The 19656-nt window shown below is 46.5% G+C and overlaps 1 protein-coding gene across 2 annotated transcripts in view; it reads left to right on the top strand.

The window, feature by feature from the left end:
* Positions 1 to 11523, top strand: part of IVNS1ABP (influenza virus NS1A binding protein) — a 58888-nt gene extending 47365 nt beyond the window's left edge. For both annotated transcript variants that reach the window (XM_069641362.1, XM_069641363.1), the window contains exons 12-15: positions 5820 to 5946; positions 6863 to 6994; positions 9852 to 10025; positions 10418 to 11523. In XM_069641362.1, coding sequence (XP_069497463.1) covers positions 5820 to 5946; positions 6863 to 6994; positions 9852 to 10025; positions 10418 to 10671 — 687 coding nt within the window. In that variant the 3' untranslated portion in view covers positions 10672 to 11523. The remainder of the gene's footprint in view (positions 1 to 5819; positions 5947 to 6862; positions 6995 to 9851; positions 10026 to 10417) is intronic.
* Positions 11524 to 19656: the final 8133 nt, after the last annotated feature.

The following is a 19656-nucleotide window of genomic DNA, read 5'->3' as shown; positions in this document are numbered from 1 at the left end:
ATCTTTACAGGACACTTAATTTGGCTTTCTACTCATTTGAAAGTTAGATTCAGTGTCCGCCTGTCACCAATGTACATACACCTTTTGAACATATAACCTGTTACTAATTTAACACAATGTTTATTTGGTGATATGTTTACTTACTTTCTATTTTAATGTGTCTTCCTTAAAATAAAGGACACCATAGTTTTTCTCCAATAGGTGGATCAGTACCTTTTTAGTAACGCATACTTGCCAGGATGTATTACTGTTAATGTGGAGGTTTTTGAACAATTGCTGCAACACATTATTGTAGTGTGAAAACGTTTGAGGACAGGACCACCCCCTCGTACAATGTCAGTCCACGTGGCAGACGGGGGGGGGGGGGGGGCGATATGTCTGTGGTTGGGCAGATCCTGGCCATCATTGGGCATGTGCCCAGCCAGAGTTCAGGATAATGAGAAGACCTACAGCTGTTTGAGGTCGACAGCTGGAAGGAGCCCTCCCTGAAGCCCCAGAAGTATGTTGCTATAGGCGACCAGCTTTGCCTCTTGCTGTGATCCTAGAAGACCCTAATCCGTGCTTCAACCCTTGGACTGGTGGACTAATTAGTCTGAACCCCTGATCAGGAAGCCTACTGTAGGACATGCTCTGGGACCACCCTGTGGTTGTTCACCCTCTGCAAAAGGCCTCTCCACTGACCGTCTCGATTGGGACTCTGCAGTTCTCTGTCTCATGGCTGAAGACATCCTGCTACGCTCCATGACGGAGGGGCTTTTCTGAAGTCTTCCTCAGCAGTATACACAGGACCCATGGAGGGCGCAGAATACAATCTCTTCATTCTCGTGCCCAGAATCGGAAGGGGTGAGGTTATACCTCCTTAAATGCACAACACTGAAGTCTTGCAAATTAACATCCTTATGAAATTAAGGAAAGGTAGGAGGGGAGAGACTGCACAAAAAACACCTGCCTCCACCAATATATCCAAGAAGCCTAGGTTAGTTGCATACGAGGGGAGGAGAAAGATTAATATTTCCCAGAAGTTCAGCTCGCCTATTGTCTGCATGTGCGTCTTGAAGGACGCACATGGGCTCAGCTGATGGCAAGCACCCCTGCCTGCACCCCACCCAAGACCTGCGAATACATGATAAAACGTAGCGGTCATAAAAAGGGCACGAGTTGCAACACCGAAGGGATGATTCCATGGTCATTACTACGGCTGCTTGGTAGTCCCGCCACGGTTTCCAAAGTACCAACCGGTTGAGGCACATGGCATGGATAGACTGATGAAACTAAGAAGCAAGGGTGGGCACCTCGATTGACCAATGTACATTACATAATAAAGTTCATTATGCTGGATGTGCAACTCTTGGACCAAAAAAGTGGTTTGAATATATGCAATATTACAAACCATCTTCATAGTTTACAACTAACCTGATATATACAAATCAATCTATTGGCCATTCCCTATTTTAGTGTGGACTTGGCAACGGACGATGGATCCATAAATCAAACGTGACATTCACCCTCAATGTTTCAGCTTGGTTGTTTAATTTTTATTTATCGTAGCTGATTATGTAACATATTTAGGAGGGTGAATTGTTTTTTGTATTTCGCTTGATAAGTAGGTGGGCATGAGTGGGCATAAGCGGGTTGATGTATAGGACATTGCAGCATATTAAGGAAAACCGAACTGCATGCTGAGGACATTGGTCTATCACCAGCTGTCTTAATTGGGGGCAGGGGGCAGAGTGGTATGGACCTTGAAACCTGGGACTGTTCCATCAAATAACATTTTTCGCATGATCAGCTCCCCAGGTAGTAATGGTCCAGTTGTGGCAGATATGTTTGCAGTTGTTGTCCCTCCCGGCATGTCCCGAGTGGCGTAATCTGGCGGAGATATATTTGATAGTGCTGTTAAATATTCCCTACATTACACTCCTAGCACTGTGTACATCCAGGCTGTGTATGGGGTTTCTAACTCATTGCTTGCATATTTATATTGGTGGGTTATTACTTGCCTTGTTCTTCATTCACTTGCTTCGCACTTTAAAGTCGAGTGAAAGGGCTCTGTAGTCAGCCCACCCCAAAAAGTGAATGTGCATAGAAAAGTGGTGTTTTTTGTGTGTGATAATTACTGTTTTTCTTTTATTGCTAATTTTGCCTTCATTATTTTTATACATTCTGCAAGTAGTCTGCTCAACTAATCCCTTCACCACCCTCTCCGAAGTCTAAGCCTTGCAGCTCTGTCACACTAGCCAGATAGTTTGGCTAGACCGTTTTGTCTACAGGGTGGGTCTGAAGATAGTAAAGTACAATAGGGGACAGCATCATTTTGATAGTATCCAGCCGCCCCCACCAGGAGAGGTAAAGAGGGGACCATTTGGATGTAAGGTCTTTCAGGGTGTCCAATAGTGTTTTAGTATTGAGTTTGATGGTTTCTTGAATTGTAGGGGCAAAACGAAGTCCTAAATATTTGATGGATCCACTACACCATTTGAGACCAAAAGATTCAATGTCATGCTTGAAGCAGTAGGGATTTAATGGCATAATTTCTGATTTTTGTCTGTTAAGTTTATATCCTGATACATGACCAAACTGAAATAGAGTGTCTAAGAGGTTAGGTATATGGAATTTAGGGTTTTTGATTAGGATAAGAATATCGTCGGCATAAGCAGCAATTTTAGTTATTGAGGTGCCTACTTGAATTCCTGGGATATTTTTGTTTGATCTTATTGATTCCAGCAACGGTTCAAGTGAGAGAATATATAATAGCGGTGAGAAGGGGCAACCTTGCCGTGTGCCTCTGAGTAAGGAGAAGAATGAAGAGGTTTGTCCATTTAAATATATAGCGGATTTGGGGGCTGAATATAGAAGTTTTACCAGTGAAATAAATTTCTCACCAAATCCGTGCCAGCGTAAGGATTGGAACATGAAATTCCAGTCTACACGGTCGAAAGCTTTTTCCGCGTCCAAAGCGATGGCAGCATATCCTTGTCTGTCTTTTTTGTTCTTAGCTACTAGACTTATGGCATTCAGTAGGAGTCTAGCATTTGAGGATATATTACGTCCTTTTACATAACCTGTTTGATCTGCTTTAATCAAATTTGGGAGGGAAGATTCGATTCTGTTAGAAAGCAAAATTTTCGCTAAAATACTTGCTATGTTGATAAGAGAAATGGGTCGGTAGTTACTGGGGAGGGAAGGGTCTTTGTCAGGTTTAGGGAAGATAAGTAGAGCTTCTGAAAATGATCCAGAGGTGGATTTTTGCGATATAAAGTGTTTTGAGTTTTGGTGTCAATATATGGGATAATTTGATGTAGAATTCGGTTGATAGTCCGTCTGGACCGGGTGCTTTGCCTTTGCCCAGGCTGTGGATGGCTTTGGTGATCTCTGCGGAGGTAATATCGCTATCAAGGTGAGAAAGGTCTGATCTGGGGTATGAAGTATGACTAATGTTTTTAAAAAAGGAGTCAATTTCATCTTTTGGAATAGGACATTGTACTTTACTATCTTCAGCTCCTTTCCGTTCCACTATCCCTTTCCTTTTTCAAATCTATATATTCCATACTACTAAATTTTCTTTGGGGAATAGGAAAAAGCAGAAGAATCGCACTAACTAAACTCAACGCACCTTATGAAATGGGTGGTGTTAAATTCCCTGACTTTAAGCTATACCACTCTGCATTTCTCATAAAACAATCTCGCCAATGGTTCACAGATCCCGATTCTGCAGATATCCCTATATGGTGTACAATAGAGAAACCTATAGTTCATCCACACGATATTACTGACCATATATACCTATTTAAGTATTCTCCTAAGAACATTTCGGAACCTATTAAAGCATCCGTTTCAGCGCTACAATCCTTTCTCTTCCCCCCATACTAAAAATCCCAATAAACATCTATCCCCTTTAATATGGCATAATAAAAATATTGTCATAAATAAAAAGATCCTCAATCGTAAAGCATGGATTGGAAAGGGAATTGGATTCATCCAACACATTATAGATGGTCCTTCTATTCTCTCCTTCCAACAATTCTCTACCTTATTCACCATACCCAAGACTGACTTTCAGTTTTACAATAAGTTAATCAACTCCTGCCTTGATGCACTAGATCATTTCTCCTATGAGATTCTTTCCCCAGACGCCCTCAGACTACTACAGCTAACCATGACAGGTGAGGTCAGAGCCTCAAAAATATACAATATGCTAACCTCAACATTTAATATCTGTCCTATTCGTCTCAAATGGGAATTTGACCTAGGATATAAGTTTGAGGACCACATATGGCACCGCTTGTTTTCTAAAATCAAACAAGTATCAGTCTCAGCTAACATTACACAACACTACTATTTCTTTATACATAGAGCATACATTACTAACCCGAACTACGACGCTAAATGTTGGTCATGTGGCCTTTCTCCTGCCACTTATATGCATATGTTCTTTGAATGTTCATATATTGTCAAATTCTGGTACGATATCTGGAAATGTATTCAGCGCATCTTCTCTGTATATGTTCCATTTTCTCCTTTAAGTATATTCTTAGGAAGCGTAGCCATCACAACGCAAATTCCACCGACTCTGCAAGATTATACGACCTACTCATATGCATAGCATTAAAATGTATTGCTGCAAACTGGAAAGACTTTCGATCGCTCTCTACCAGAGCATGGTGGAATGCTTTATGTCAAACTCATAAATTGGAAATGTGCATGGCAAAAAATCTCAATACAATCCCTAAATACAACGCTAAATGGCACCATTTCACATGTTATCTCAACTGTTTCAATGCAACTGCTCATGGCTCCTGAATATACACTCTCATGCTTACGTTACTAATTGAATGATTATACTTATATAAAAATGCTTGTTTTTAATTATCAATGTAAGAAAAGAATCAGCTTTATGTAATAAATCTGTTATACCCATTTCCCCCCCCTCCACCTCGCTCCCTTCTGTATCTAGTATGTCAGCTGTCTGTTACCCTGTCTTGTCCCCCATCTCTCTACTCATACCTCCATATCAATTACTCATTACAGATATGTATTATATTAATCCAGGTTTAATCAGCACTTTCTACAATTGCTACTCCATCTTGTTCAATTTAATGCATCTAATTTTATATATCTTTTTTACGGTTATACCATTTCTTGCTGAAAATTATTATCTCTGTTCATTCTCTATGTTTACCAGATATACTCAAAGTCTGTAATGTGCTAACATATGTAATAATATCTGCATCTTGAATAATAAAAAATTATGAAGAAAAAAAAAAAATGTTGCTACAGGGTGGGTCTCCAGTGCCTGTGTCTCGGTTTAATAGTAAATTAATGAGCTGTTAATCATCAGGAAAAGATACCATTTATGCAGAAGGGAGTTTGTGGACAAGACTTTTTTTTTTTTTCTCCTATACATGAAGGGGCATTTAGGCTTGCGAATGGAGCGGAGCTGGGCTGTTGGAGCTTGTAGGTGTTCAAACTGAGCAGAGCTTAGATCATTGGACGCCTCAGATTACAGCACAAAGTGGTTTATTGCTTGCATTTCGAGCTTTCTGGCACCCCCAACCCCGGTTTCATTTGTTGCTCACAATAAGAGTGCAGCCTGTAACAATTCTACAATATTCTTGTAACTTAATAATTCTACCGGGGTATGTATTAGCATTATATTTATAAATGGTTGAACAGCAGTTTGTGTGGGCTCTTGATTTCTCCCTGCGCAGGTGGAGCCATCAGTTAATTGTGAGTTTCTGCGTGAATAGTCATTCCCTATTAGAAGTAACTAAATGCCTTCTTTAAATCCTGCTAGTTCAAAACTATGTTTTTATTTAAAGGGTCAGCTTTATGTGGCAGGTGGGTCAAACGGACACTCGGATGATTTGAGTTGTGGAGAGATGTATGATCCAAATGCAGATGATTGGACTCCTGTTCCAGAATTAAGGACCAATCGCTGCAATGCAGGTAAACTTAGTCTTTTGCACTTGAATTGGTTTCAATATTACTAGTCAATTGAGCAGTGAGTAGTTAAAGAGAATGATCATCCAAAATCTGCTATAGTTAATTTGTTAGTGAAGGTTGTCAAATGGTATATTTTCAAGTGTTTCATTTACTCGGATTACCAGAACTTTAGCGCCTTTAAAGCAAAATAGAAAGCTGGTGAGGGATTTTCTGACCATGCTGCACTTAATCTTGACTCATTTATAGTATACTTTTAGCTTCACACAGGATTTCTGAATCTGTCCTGGCTTGATGTGCTTTCAATTTACTGGCATCTAGATGCATTACTAGATATAAGGCCCCCCAATAATCCACTGACCTTTACTTAGGGAGTTGAATGTGTTTCGTGGCACAAGTACTGGTACTATAAATGGTCGGCTGCAGGGCCCTTGCTCAAGCTGGATTTTTTTTTATTGCACCAATCAGTGGTCACTGCCTTTCAGATCTACAAGACTACACTTCTAACATCAAAAACCTGACACTCCACCAGTGCAAGCGTTGAAACATGAAATGGGTATGTTTGTAACGAACTGCAACAATTCAAGACCTCTCCCCTAACGGGTATTTGAATTTATGTAGCAGTTCATGTTTCTTCCTTCCACTTTTAAGCAATGATAATTGAGTCAGTCCACAGACAACATCCAGTTGTAAGGGTGATTGACACGCCCATTACACAAGGAATCCTGGCAACTTGCACATCCTGACACCCATTTAGACTAAGCATGCCCTGATGGCAATTTCCTGTTGAAAAGCTCCTTGCGCCATACAAAATGTATCCCAGCACACATCCTGTCAGCAATTGCTTGTTTTGTTTCACTGTGTGCCCATCAGTAAGTCCAGGGAAACTAAGATAATGAAGATATCCTTATTTACATTCTAGGTGTGTGTGCTTTAAATGGAAAGTTGTTCATCATTGGTGGATCTGATCCATATGGCCAGAAGGGGCTGAAGAACTGCGATGTGTTTGATCCTGTATCTCGATCATGGACCAATTGTGCTCCCCTTAATATTCGTAAGTTGACTAGATATTTACCTTTTGCTTAGGTTTGAAGTTGTGGTGTGATCATGTTTTAGCATTTCCTTTATTCTCCAGCATGGGGTCTGGCATGGATTCACATGCTCATGAATATTCCCCGTCAGGCTAGGAATCCTCCTCGGTAAAAGTTCATTCATCCTCCTCCACCGTTTCAGCTAGGGTTGCCTGCGCTGTTGTGGGAGATCAACTTCTTTTGGGCATGCAACCAGTGCCTCCAGGATTTTTCCAGTACCCAAGAACTATCTGATGGGCTTGAAGGTAGTCCTGGACTTTTCATTCCTCAACCTGTCTATACTCCTCGAACACTCTGCCCATGTAGCGGAGTCGCTGTGCGCAGGGACTGGATGTGTTCCTTGGACTTAAATGCATCCAATAAGTGCTGTTCAGCCTCACTTTGGCCCCTCTTGTGTTCACAAGGCTCATTACAGTGGTGAGCCTCCTTTGCTTGGATGTTCTCACCCGAGAGTTTGGTTCACTGTTGCCAGCAGCTAGAGATATATGTAGGAGACTGTCACGACAGACACTTCCTTGGAAGGATGGTGCACTCACATCGGAGATCTCCACAAAAGAGGCCTGTGGCTGCAGGAGAAGTTGCTGCAAATCAACATTCTGGAGCTATGGGCAGTGTTTGTTCCTTCCATGTCTCAAAGGCAAGGTGGTGCAGGTCTTCACAAACAACACCCACAATGTTCTACATCCGGGGGGCGGGGGGTGCGCGCAACCAGATCCCAGCAGTCTCCAGAGAGGTGCAAGACCTATGGCACTGGGCCATGGCCCAGGGGATCTTCCTTGTCCGGTTTATCTGGCGGGAGTGAAGAACATCGCCGACTCCCTCAGCAGGGAGCTTTGCTTGTGCCATGAGTGGGAGCTAAGGCAGGATTAAGTTGATATTCTGTTCCGACGATCTGTTGGTGGCGAAAACCAAGTGCCGGAGGTTCACCAGCAGGGTTCCCCCACCGGGGAGTGTGGGGGGAGGGGGTTGCATTCTTTCCCCTGGGACGGCCTTTTCCTTAATGCATTCCCACCGTTGCTTCCGTGACTATCAACTCAGATGGTCCCGGTGCAGGATGCTCCTTGTCGCACCGGAGGGCTGAGACAGATATGGTAGCCGGACCTTCTGGACATGTAAACGTCCCCTCCAGTCAGGCTTCCGACGGCTGCAGATCTTCTAGCCAGAGAAGGAGGTGCAAGTCTGCATCACGACCCAGGGTTGCTGAACTTGCAGGCCTGGCTCCTGCAGCACTAGAGTTGGGAGGATGAGATCCCAGCGGACTGCAAGGAGGTACTTGCCAGGGCAAGGGCTTAGTCTACACTGAAGTGCTACGGACATAAGTCCGTCTGGTTCTGTGCACAGAAGATAAACCCTCTACGAGTCAGTCCCTCGGGTTCTGCCGTACTTGCTGTCACTGGCCAAAGCTGGACTAGCACATGCTTCCATCAAGAGTAATCTGGCGGAAGGCCACTAGGGGGCACTGAATGCAGATCTAGCCCCACGTCGCTCCACCGGGGCTGCCTGTATCCTGCATAATCCTGATGTCTTCGGTTTCCACACTGGTAAAAAAAGACATGCTCAGAGGTGACTTTAGGGTCTCCCCAACTGTCCAGAAGATCCGCTGAAACCAGAGGAGACAACCATGTGGCAATGCTGGCGTGAGGGAAGCGCCGGATGCCGTCACCAAGCGAGGCTGCCAGACTCCATCCCCTGCAGTGAACCCTGTGGAGTGGGGCTTGCCATCCGGCAGCTGCCCTGGGAACCGAGACCCTGGCGGAGCAGCACTTAGAGTCCAGCAAAAGAGTGAGGACTCCAACCCCCAGCCCCATCTGCGGCCAAACTCAATCAGGCCTACTGGCCTGAGGTGTTCCCAGCCAGAACCAAGTGCACCCCTCCCCCGCACATCACCCTCACCCGAGCTTCCCTTCCCCGTTGCTCACTGTGTGCGCAGTGGGCAGCTTGGGTCGAGGTGTGCCCATGGGGGACAACCATTGTGGGGAGGTGCGGGGGCTCACATGCACCAGCCTGCAGGGGGGGAAAATTGACCAGCAGTGTCACGGACTGGAGTTTGTGACGGCCGTGCCAGTGAATACCTGAATTTGACATGGAACACGCAGTCAATAGTAAATTGGCTGAATGCAGCTACAGCGGACCACACTCCGCAACAGGTACTTGGCCAAGGCGAAGGGTTCCCTGAACAAACCCAGGGTAGGACAACACTGGACCATACGGACACCAGTCATACAAACCTGTAAGGCCATGGGTAAGAGCCTTTACAACTGGCCCTGCACCAGCTGCAGGTCCCTCGAGGGGTAGGGGGGCCGGCAGGCTACACAACTTTAGGGTGATCCAATAAGCAGGAACTGCTGCCTGAGGGTACGGGTGAAACTAGGAGTGGCACAAACAAGACTCTGGCACAGGTAAAACCCCAACCGGCCAGAGGAGGGGCTTAGGTAGAGGGCGGTCATTGGCTGGGGGCAGTATGACCAGAGGCCAGTGATTGGGTGTTGGGAGAAAGACAGTTCAGAATCCACGCCGGACCCATGCTGGCGAACAGTTACAGGTAACTTGTTCCTTTTATAGCTTGTGTATGTGCCATTTGCAAATGGCAGGGGGGGGGGGCGGGGTGGGTGAAGACTCTTATTTTGCACTGGCTTCATCCTAAAATGCTCAACACTACATGTTGCATATGAAGATTCACAATTAATGACTTTGTTTTTTTTGCCAGAGTGGTCATTGGTCCAGTACTGTGTTGCATATTTTATTTTGAATGGTTGCTTAACAGTATTACAATTTTAGAGCAAAATGCAGAAATTTTAAATGGCACTTGTACTGTTTCAGGGCGACATCAATCTGCAGTATGCGAAGTTGATGGGTATTTGTACATCATTGGAGGTGCCGAGTCCTGGAACTGCCTAAATACTGTTGAACGCTACAATCCAGAGAACAACACCTGGACGCTGACTGCACCCATGAATGTTGCCAGACGTGGAGCTGGAGTAGCAGTTTTTGATGGTAAAGATTTTGAACAGGAGCACTAACTGCCCCTTTCCCTCAATTACCTGCGTGTCCCTTTGCCTTTCTTTTGCAACTATGGTTACTTGAGGTGTCTTTGAAGGAGACGAGCTGGTGGCAGCAGGTATTTTTCAGTATATTCTTGCATGGTTTTTCACTTCCTTCGCAGGTCTGAGCCATCACTTTTGCATATGCTGTGCTACATTGAAAACGTGCAGGAGGTGGTGGGTGATTCTGGATTTGGGGCGGGGGGGTATAAATGCTGTTTGCTGAATGGATTGGGGGTGGTACATCAGAAACCTTAAGTTAAATGGGGAAGGTTAAGGAACGATACTGAAATTGCCATGCAAACATTCCTAACCTGGAATAAAATGTACACTTCTCTATTACAGGCAAAATGTTTGTCGTTGGAGGCTTTGATGGTACACATGCCCTATGCTGTGTGGAGGCATATGACCCATTAAGGAATGAGTGGAAGATGATGGGAAGCATGACCTCACCAAGAAGTAATGCTGGTGTCATCGCAGTAGGAGATACCATGTATGCAGTTGGAGGCTTTGATGGCAATGAATTTCTGAATTCAGTAGAAGTTTATAATCCAGAGTCCAATGATTGGAGCCCCTTCAACAAAATCTCAAAATATTGAATGATTGCGCCTTTCAAACTAACAGGCTTAGTGATGTAATTGTGTTTTTAGTCAAGATGAACTTGTGAATAGCAGCGGGGGGTGGGGGGGTGGCATGGAAGTTGCTATCAGCAACACAGAGCTTTTGCATATTGCATACTATATCGCTGTAAATATAATTTTTTTTGTTGCAAGAAACTGCTTTTGAATACCAATTTCTGTATTTTCCTTAATGCAGACTTTGGAAACTTAATTTAAGTAAGTGTTTTGGGGAGCTTCCCAAAGGATTGTCTGTAAATTTGCACAAGTTCCCCTTTGTAAGATATTTAAGGATGTGTTGTCTGGAGTGGAATAAAGTAGGAATGAGTGGAGGGGGTGGGGAGGGTGAAGGACTAAGATGGGAAGTAGACTTTTTTTTTCTAGCCTTTCAGTAAACGGAATAACAAAGCCTTATTTTAAATGTGCTGAACTGCAATTAATGACTTTTTAAAGCACTGTTTTCACTCTGCAGAATATTTTACATTTTGATTTGTAGGTGGCATATGTGAATAGTTATTGAAGCACAAACCAATTGAGGTTATAGTGTAAACCTTGTTCTGCTGTGCCATAACAGCTTCTATACTATTTGCCTCTATTACTATCGTTTTGTATTTTGCTATGCTGCACTATTCTGAAGTTGAGTGTCCTGAAAACCCTGACATTTGAAACTTTCAGTACTTATAATTTTGGCATTTGGACAGATGTAAAAGGTGCATTTAGCGAGACATTTTTTCTCCAGCTAATTAATACATGTACTTCTTTCAAACGATGTAAAGTACACTTGAAACTATGGGTAAAAATAAACTTTCTCAATAAAATTTTTATACACCAGTGCATATTTTTCCATTACTTGAGTGTTCTCAGCAATGCTTGTATGTCCCCTGCCAAGGTTCAGCTAACCTCATGCCCATTTAGCATGTGCCCCCTAAGCCAATCTGTTCATGGTTGAGCCATGTTACTTTAACTACAAGAGAATAAGTGGCAATTCTTCTAGTGGCCCCACATTTTCAGATACTTAACCCACAAGATGAATGCATGGGGTACTACCATACCTAGCACATTTCTTGCTTGTGTGGATGTTATCATCGCAGGCTTTAGTCATCAAAGGTATGTGACAATGACTGTATTCTGTCTGGTCCATTGTAAAGGAAGCAGTCGCCTCTGGCCAGAGTCCAACAACTTGCTGCTTCTTTTTAGCAGAAGGCCACATCTCCTAGGCTAACTAATCTATGAAGCTGGAAGGACCTGGATTTGTTCAGACTTCATGCAAACTGAAAATGCATGCGCCAAATGTCCTGGGTCTTGTAGTAATTCACATGCTATGATAGTCTGCCATCTAGTTGTAGGTTCTGAGTTTTTTTTTCTTCGGAGTTAAGTAGGGATTTGTATTGCATTATCCTACTCTTAACGTCCCCTTTCTTCCATACTGTATGGGTGTCCTTTCCAAGTGACGGGAGATGGATGCTTTTTCACCAGAAAAAACTTTCCCCTTTAAATTTAGGGGTGCAGCCCAGGGAGCATGTGCTGCCTTGACTCCGCCCTCCGGCACCACATCTCCGTCCCCTATTCCACAGGAAACTGGTGAATTCACAGCGCACCTGGGTTTGGCTTCATCCATGTAATTCCACATGCAGATTTTTTCTTTATCATTCAGGTACTCTGTCTCGAGCGTTGGACTCCTCCCTGGCGCAGTTCAGCAGGTGTCCATCCTGCAAAAGGCTCTTCCCAATTTCAGACCCCCATTCCCTCTGCCTACGTTGCCTTGGCCCAGACCACGGCTGGCAATCTTGTTCAGCGTGACTTGCTGTCCCCTAAAGCGCTGAAGAACAGACTAGCCAGGTGGAAGGAGCTCTTCCAGAAGTCTCCTGGATCTCAACTTTGTGAAGCATCCTATCCGGCCCAAGGTAGGGCTGATATTCTCTCGCACCCTGCAAGGGAGACTCCTTCCCAGGGACACCAGCACGTTCACTGAGGCTGCAGCTCCTGGCCTTCAGCTTGAGGGATCCTCCCGTTGGCAGTGTTGAGGGACCGGAAGGGTTTTACCGGGGCTCTGCCCTTGTACTGGCACCATGGCTGAGGGGCTATGCCCTAATACAGCAATACATCAGAGGGGGTGCCTAAATGCAGCACCAAACACCTCCTTGGTGGAGGGTGTCACACCTACTGGGCCTAGGCCCGAGGAGCAGGGTAGGAATCGTGATCCACACGCAAGAGTCTTGGAGGCTGGGCCCAGCAACATGTTGCAGGCAGCTCGAGAAAATGGCCACCATGCCAGAAAGGCACCTGTCCGACACATCACAGGAATTCAAATGCACCAGGGCCTATGGCTGCTCAGGTGGCTCCATACCAGCCTATGGCTGCAGTCCCAGTACCCCAGCCTCCACCACAGGATCCCCCAGACAACAGGATATGGATCAGGATCATGACACACCATCCTCCTCAGCCATGGCCTTCCACAAACTTCTTGCTGGGCTGGCAGAATATCTGGGCCTGCCCCAACCCAAGGTCGAGCAGCCGGCAGAGGGTCCTGGCTGAAGTCCTCACACGACACCCCTCTACATCGGTTTGCATTGGAATCCCAGTCTTGGCAGTCTCCCTGGCTAAGAAGGGCTGGCTCAAACCCAACTTGGCCCAGCTGGTCAACGCCTGGACGCCACGTACGAGCAGATATGATGGCATTTGTAATACGCCTATACACAAGTGTTTCAAGGCGGGGGGTGGTGGGTGGAATTAGGGGAGACGGACAACAATCCTACTAGGCCAAGTGTCATTCAGATCGCGCAAGTGCATGGGTAGAGGGGAAGGGGAAAAGTGCAAGGGGGGGTGGGTTAAGGGAGAGTGGATAGTGCAGTACAGGGTTAGTAAATGCAAGATAAAGGGCCAGCTGGTGGCAAGTGCTGGGAAGGGGGGGCTATAGGGATACAGAGACAGTCCTGTAGTGCAGGGGAGAGGGGCTGGGCCACGGACTGAGTTTGGTGAGTGGCCCAGTTGCAGATTCAGTGATTAGCAGGGGAGAGGGGGAGAGAAAGCAAAAGCAAAGAGGAAGGTTTTTAAGTGCAGCCGGAGATGGTTCACAAGTTTCAGGAAGGCTGTTCCAGAAGGGGGGGGGGCTGCTGCAGAGAGATCTCCCCCCCCCCCACCCCCCCAAAACATGTTGCTTGGAGAAGCGGCTGACCATGAGGGAGTTGGAGGCGGATGAGCGAAGAGCTCGAGAAGGAAGATATTTGGGAAGAGAGAGTTGAAGGTATTTTGGCCCTAGTCCCCAGAAGGCCTTGTGGACAATGCAGAGGGTTTTGAACTTAATCCTCGCAGCCACTGGGAGCCAGTGTAGTGATTTCAGTCCTGGAGAGATATGGTCCCTGGGCTTGAGGCCAAGCTGGATGAGTTGCGGAGAGTAGAGGCAGGAAGATTTAGATTGAGGCTGTTACAGTAGTCCATCTTAGAGAGAACCGGGGCTCTGGAGACAGTGAGTTTCTGGGGGAAGGAGAGTGCAGCTGGTAGTGTGACTTGTTAGAAATGTCAGAAATGTGAGGAGAGGAGTGTGTGGAATCAAAGATGACCGGGAGGTTTTTAGCCTTGCAGGTAGGAGCAAGAAGATGGACAAGAGCTGCAGGGAAGGAGGGAATGGGTGTGCCGATGGGTAGAATCTGTCTTACTGGCATTAAGGCAGAGGTCCTTGGTGGCACACCATTCCTGGATAGCAGAGAGTCAGATGTGGGAAGGAGAAGAGGAGGCTGAGGGTAGCCTGAAAATGAGCGCAAGAAACTATTCCAACGCTTCCTTGAATCTTCGTCAGGTTAATGCAGATGCCATGCTGGTGGCTGCTAACCAAAGATTATGGTGGGAAATTGCAGACTTCCTTCCTGAACTCCCCACCCAAAGCCAATCACGCTTTAAGGCTGGGCTAGAAGAGGCTAAGCTGCTGGCGCATGACCTCATGGAATCGCCAATGGCCCATATTGACACCTGGCCATACCATTTGCATTGCCACAGACATGAGGACAGCCTGGCTCGGGCAACAAAATTCAATCTGGATGTTAGGGAACGCATCCTAGATCTACCTTTTGAGGGGGTTGGGGGGTGGCTCTGTTCCACTCAGTTTTTATCCATCCTTACAAGGACCACGGCCAAATTGTACATCCCATCTCAGCAATGCTCCGAGAAGGATCGTACGTATGGAGGGTTCCGAGGCTTCCAGGAACGTAAACCCAGGCAGCCGGACCGCTCACTGTCTCAGAACCGGTGCAAGCAACAGAAAAGGGGGGTTAAGAGCTTTTTCCAGTTCCCCCCCCCCCCCCTTCCTCCGTGACAGCCTCCGAGGGAAAGAAGGCATGACATGTCCCTTCAAGTCCATGTCTCGGGCAGGCTTGCTCTCATGCACATTTCTGGTGCCATAATTTCGTGGACCCCTGGATCCTCTCCATAGTATCCATGGGGTACCACCTCCCTATACCAGCCTCTCCTCCCAACCCACAGTTCGGGACAGCAATTATTTTGGCGGAGATCCGGTGGCTCGTAGAGCAAGGCAGTGGAGGAAGTCCCAGCCTCCCAGAGAGGCCTTGGCTTCAGAAGAAGCAGGCGGTCCTGAGAGTTGTGCTGGACCAGTCCACCCTCAACCTTTCCTTACCCTGCAAAAAAATTCAAGCTGGTTACGCCAGCTTTTATAGCGGAGGCATTGGACAAGGGAGACTGGATGTGCTCCCTGGATCTGAAGGACGTCCTGATTTGGCAGCCCCATCGTTCTTTCCTACAGTTCAAGATCATGGGCTACCATTTTCAATAAGGTCCGTTTGGCCTCATCTCGGCCCCAGAGTCTTTACCAGGCTCATGAATACAGTGGCTGCCCTCCTCAGTGCAGGGCCTACCCATCTACCCATACCTCGACTGGCTTGTCAGGGCTACATCTCCAGAAGTGGTTCACAACTCTTCCCATACCCTTATGAACACACTTTATGATCTGGACTGCTCGCTCAATCTCAAGAAGTCACAGCTGCAGACTGACATTCTTGGGCCTCATCTGGGACACATGCTCCAAGAAGGTATTTCCATCGGAGGACAAAATCTCAGCCATCAAGAAGGCCACCGCCCACTTCCTCAGCAGAGAAGGCACGGCGGTGCCAACATCTCCTGGGTTTACTTGCAGTGTTCCTATTAGCCGTTCCGCACATGAGACTAAGGTTGAGGAGGATTCAGATGCACTTTGCGGCCTCATGGAACCAGGAGTGGGGCTCTCAATACGAGAGCCTCAGCGGTCCTCCATCTCTCCACCCAGACCTGACTTAGGTCAGGTACAGAGGAGCAAGCCCTTCTGGCAGGCAGGCCACCATCACCACAGATGCCTCGCTGTAGGACTGGGGAGCCACCCTGGCCGATCTCTCGGTCCACAGCACCTGGACTCAACAGGAGCAAGAATACCACATTTGGCTAGAGCTGAGCGCCAGCTGGCTGGCGCTCTGGGCATTCCTACCACTTCTCAGGGACCATGTTGTCATACAGACGGACAACTCGACCAGCATGTACGTCAACAAGCATGGAGGCACTAGATCCCTCTCCTCTGTGCAGACTGGCGATCTGCATGTGGGAGTGGGCCCTGGAAAACATTTACCGCACAGCAGTCCACCTCCCAGCAGGCTGGGAGTGACAATTATGAGTGGCAGCTAAACTACGTTGATATTCAGATATTCAACAGGTGGAGTCACCCCCAGGTCGATCTCTTTGCCACCTGGTACAACAAGAAGTGTCCCCAGTTCGCATCCTGGCAAGGTCAGGGTCCGGCATGCTGGGCGACGCATTTCACCTTCAGTGGACCGGCATGAAGGCGTAAGCCTTTCCACCCACTCCCATGAGCCACAGGGTAATTTGCAAAATCAAGGAGTCTCGCCAAATCCTCAACTTTCTAATAGCTCCATGTTGGCTGGCCAGGCCATGGTTTTCGGAGCTTCAGTCTTTCAGAAGGGCCCCTGATTCACCTCCTAGCGGGTCCAGCACATCATCTGGCTCAGCAGGGGGGCAGTGTCATCCACCCTGTGCCAGTGGAAACTAGCCCTCACAGTGTGGTATCTGTGCAGGTAACACTTTGGCACCTCGGCCTTTCACAGGCCAATCTGGAATCATACAGGGTGCCAGGAGCAAGGCTACCAGGGCCCAGTACAAAAGACTCCAAGGGAACCGCCGCCCCAACATGCATGCCCATGCAGTCAGGGTAAGGCGCAACAGCCATTGCTTTTCAGCACCATGTCCCTTGGGAAGTCATCAGCAGGACGGCCACTTGTGCCTCTCCCTCGGCTTTCTGCAAGGATTGCTGTTTGGATGCTGGCTCTCGATGTGGCTTTCGGGCAGGTGGTTCTCAGGAACCTATTTGCATAAGGAGTTTCTCCTCTCCACCCTGGGGCTACAATCAGTTGTAATCGCCCATACAGTATGGAGGAAGGGGATGGGATGTAAGAGTAATTATAAGTTACTCACCGTAGTGACTAACTTTCTTAGTCCCCTTAGTCCATAGTCCCCTTTCCTCCATATGTCCCACCAACCCCCCCTTAAAACTTGTGTCATTGGGCCATGTTAAATCTATTGTTGATGCCTCAATGGGGGCTGAGGTGTGGTGCCAGAGGGAGGAGTCAGGGCAGTGCATGCTCCCTGGGCCATACCCCCACATGCCTCTAAATTTAAAGGGAAGAACCTTTTTTTTCTGGTGAAAGGTTGTCTCCCAGCACTTGGAAGGGACGCCCATACAGTATGGAGGAAAGGGGACTGGACTAAGAGTACTTTAGTCACTAGGGTGAGTAATTTATAATTTACTACATGTGCTGTTCTACATAAAGACCCTCGGACACAGATTTTCTTTTCCAATCCTTGTTAGTTGAAGGAGCGGAAAGATGGATGAGACCAGGTTTGCATTGCGAGACCTACACGTCTACTGCCAGATTAGAGACCAAAACTAGTGGCATGCACTTTAGGCCATCCTGCAGAGTGAGGCATTGGTAGGGGACTTATTTTATTCTTGCCCCTTGTCTGCTGCATACCTGAGTGTACACCTTTTTAAAATCTGCCCCAAATGCAACACACTTTGGCTCAATTCTCGACTTGTTACCCTAGGATTCCTGCTATTAGCATGAAAAAGCTAAAGGCCAAGAACTACAGTACACCTAGAAGGAATTCCTGAGCAGCCTACACCATGAAGGCTGAACACTGCACATCAAAATGACTAGCAGGGGTATGATGCATCTACAGGTAAAGAGGCACAATAGGACACCAAAGAAACTGCTGTGCCCCACTCCAACAGAGCCCCAAAGGCATTTTATAGCCAGACCCATTGCTGCAGATCATGCCAGAAGGTGTGCTCAGGAGGTAGCCAAAAAGCAGGAGGAAAGCTACTCCTTTGGCTGCTTCTGCCTCAGAGTATAAATAGACTGCTGTTAAAGGGCCATAGATATTTGCAGCAGAGGTTGTCTGCTAGCACAGACATACTGGTGGGGGGGGGGGGGAGGAGGAGTTAGTCCTCCAATATTACAAAAACTGTTTCACTTACAAGCTCTTTCTCCTATAATCCAATCACTGAGCTGAGTCATACTGCCCCCTCCCCCCCCAGCCAATGACTGCCCTCTCCCTATGCCCCTCTGGCAAACATCTGGAGAATAAAGAATTGTGGACAGTGGTGCACACCTAGTAACAGGTACAAATTTCAAATAGTAAATCTCAGTCCAGCAATGCTGGTTTAGGAATTTTCAGGTGCGGGGGAGGAAAAAATGCCTTGGAACAAAGCCTAAATCAATAAAGAGAAATGAAAGAGGACCCAAAGGTGGGGCCCTCCCGTCCCCTGCACACTAATTTCTGATGCCACAAAGGGCATTCAAACATGTAAACATAACAGTAGTTTGTCAATTGAAAACATAAGTTTATTTGGCAAAAGAACATTTGCCTAGAGGTACATTCAGTTGCAAGAAATAATTGGTAACATTTAGCATATTAAAAACTGCGAAGAAGCAATAGATGATGCAGAAGGAATGCTGTCCAATTATGGGGTGGCCGACGCGTTTCGAGGAGTCCCTCTTCTTCAAAAGGGCCTAATTGGACTATTTTCAACAATTCAAGGAGACAGAAGAAAAAATGTCATTTCAATGCCAGTAGAATACTAACAAGCAATCCATATCGCAAGATGCTGGGGCGATGGTAAAGAGTAGAATACTAAAGTCCCGGTGTAGTAAAAAGAGTGAACTGATATATTAAAGATGTCCACCTTGTGCTTCTAAACGAACCCATTCCAAAAGTGAGTTGAGTAAGGTCCACCTGTGGGGAGGGGTATACAATGCGGCGTGAACAAGTGTTGGACAGGTCGTGAGGAAATAAAGGAATGGTGAGTTCTTGATGCAAGATAAACAGAGGTGTGCAAAGGTAATATGAAGTGCAGGGAAGTAGAGGGAATGGTGAAGGAAAAGGGGAGCAACTCACCACTTTGCAGTGAGATAGTCAACGTCTAACACTGAGGATGTCCGTAAGGATGGACGCTGTATTGAATCCGGATGAACTTCCAAGGAAAAAATGCTGTTGAAAAAAATGTCACATGAAGTGAACGAGCCGGGGGCTGCAAGAGCCCCAACAGCTATAACAATGGTTAAGACTAGATTAGGACTGGGTACATAAGATAGTTAATTTGAGATGCTGCTGTGGCAGCGTTAATAACTGGGTAGAGGGAAACGTGAATGAAGAGTCCAGGGACCAAAAGGTAGCAAGGTGGATGTAAGAAAAAGGATAACAAGCGCCCAAAGACCAGGGATGGTTAACGCATAGTGTTAATAAATACAGTACGAGGTACTGAGGATAAGTGGTCCATAGAACATATAAGGAATCGAGAATACCAAGGATCCTTAAATAGGACAGTATTACAAAAGCCAATCCTAAAGCTTTAGAAAAGCTCAGCCAGCACAGAAAAATTGTGCATAGGGAGCGAATTTAAGAGTGGCAAAAAGC

Source organism: Ambystoma mexicanum, chromosome 1q, assembly GCF_040938575.1.
Source record: "Ambystoma mexicanum isolate Mex_15411 chromosome 1q, UKY_AmexF1_1, whole genome shotgun sequence".
NCBI classification, from domain to species: Eukaryota; Metazoa; Chordata; class Amphibia; order Caudata; family Ambystomatidae; genus Ambystoma; species Ambystoma mexicanum.
This window is presented reverse-complemented; position numbering and strand designations above follow the sequence as displayed.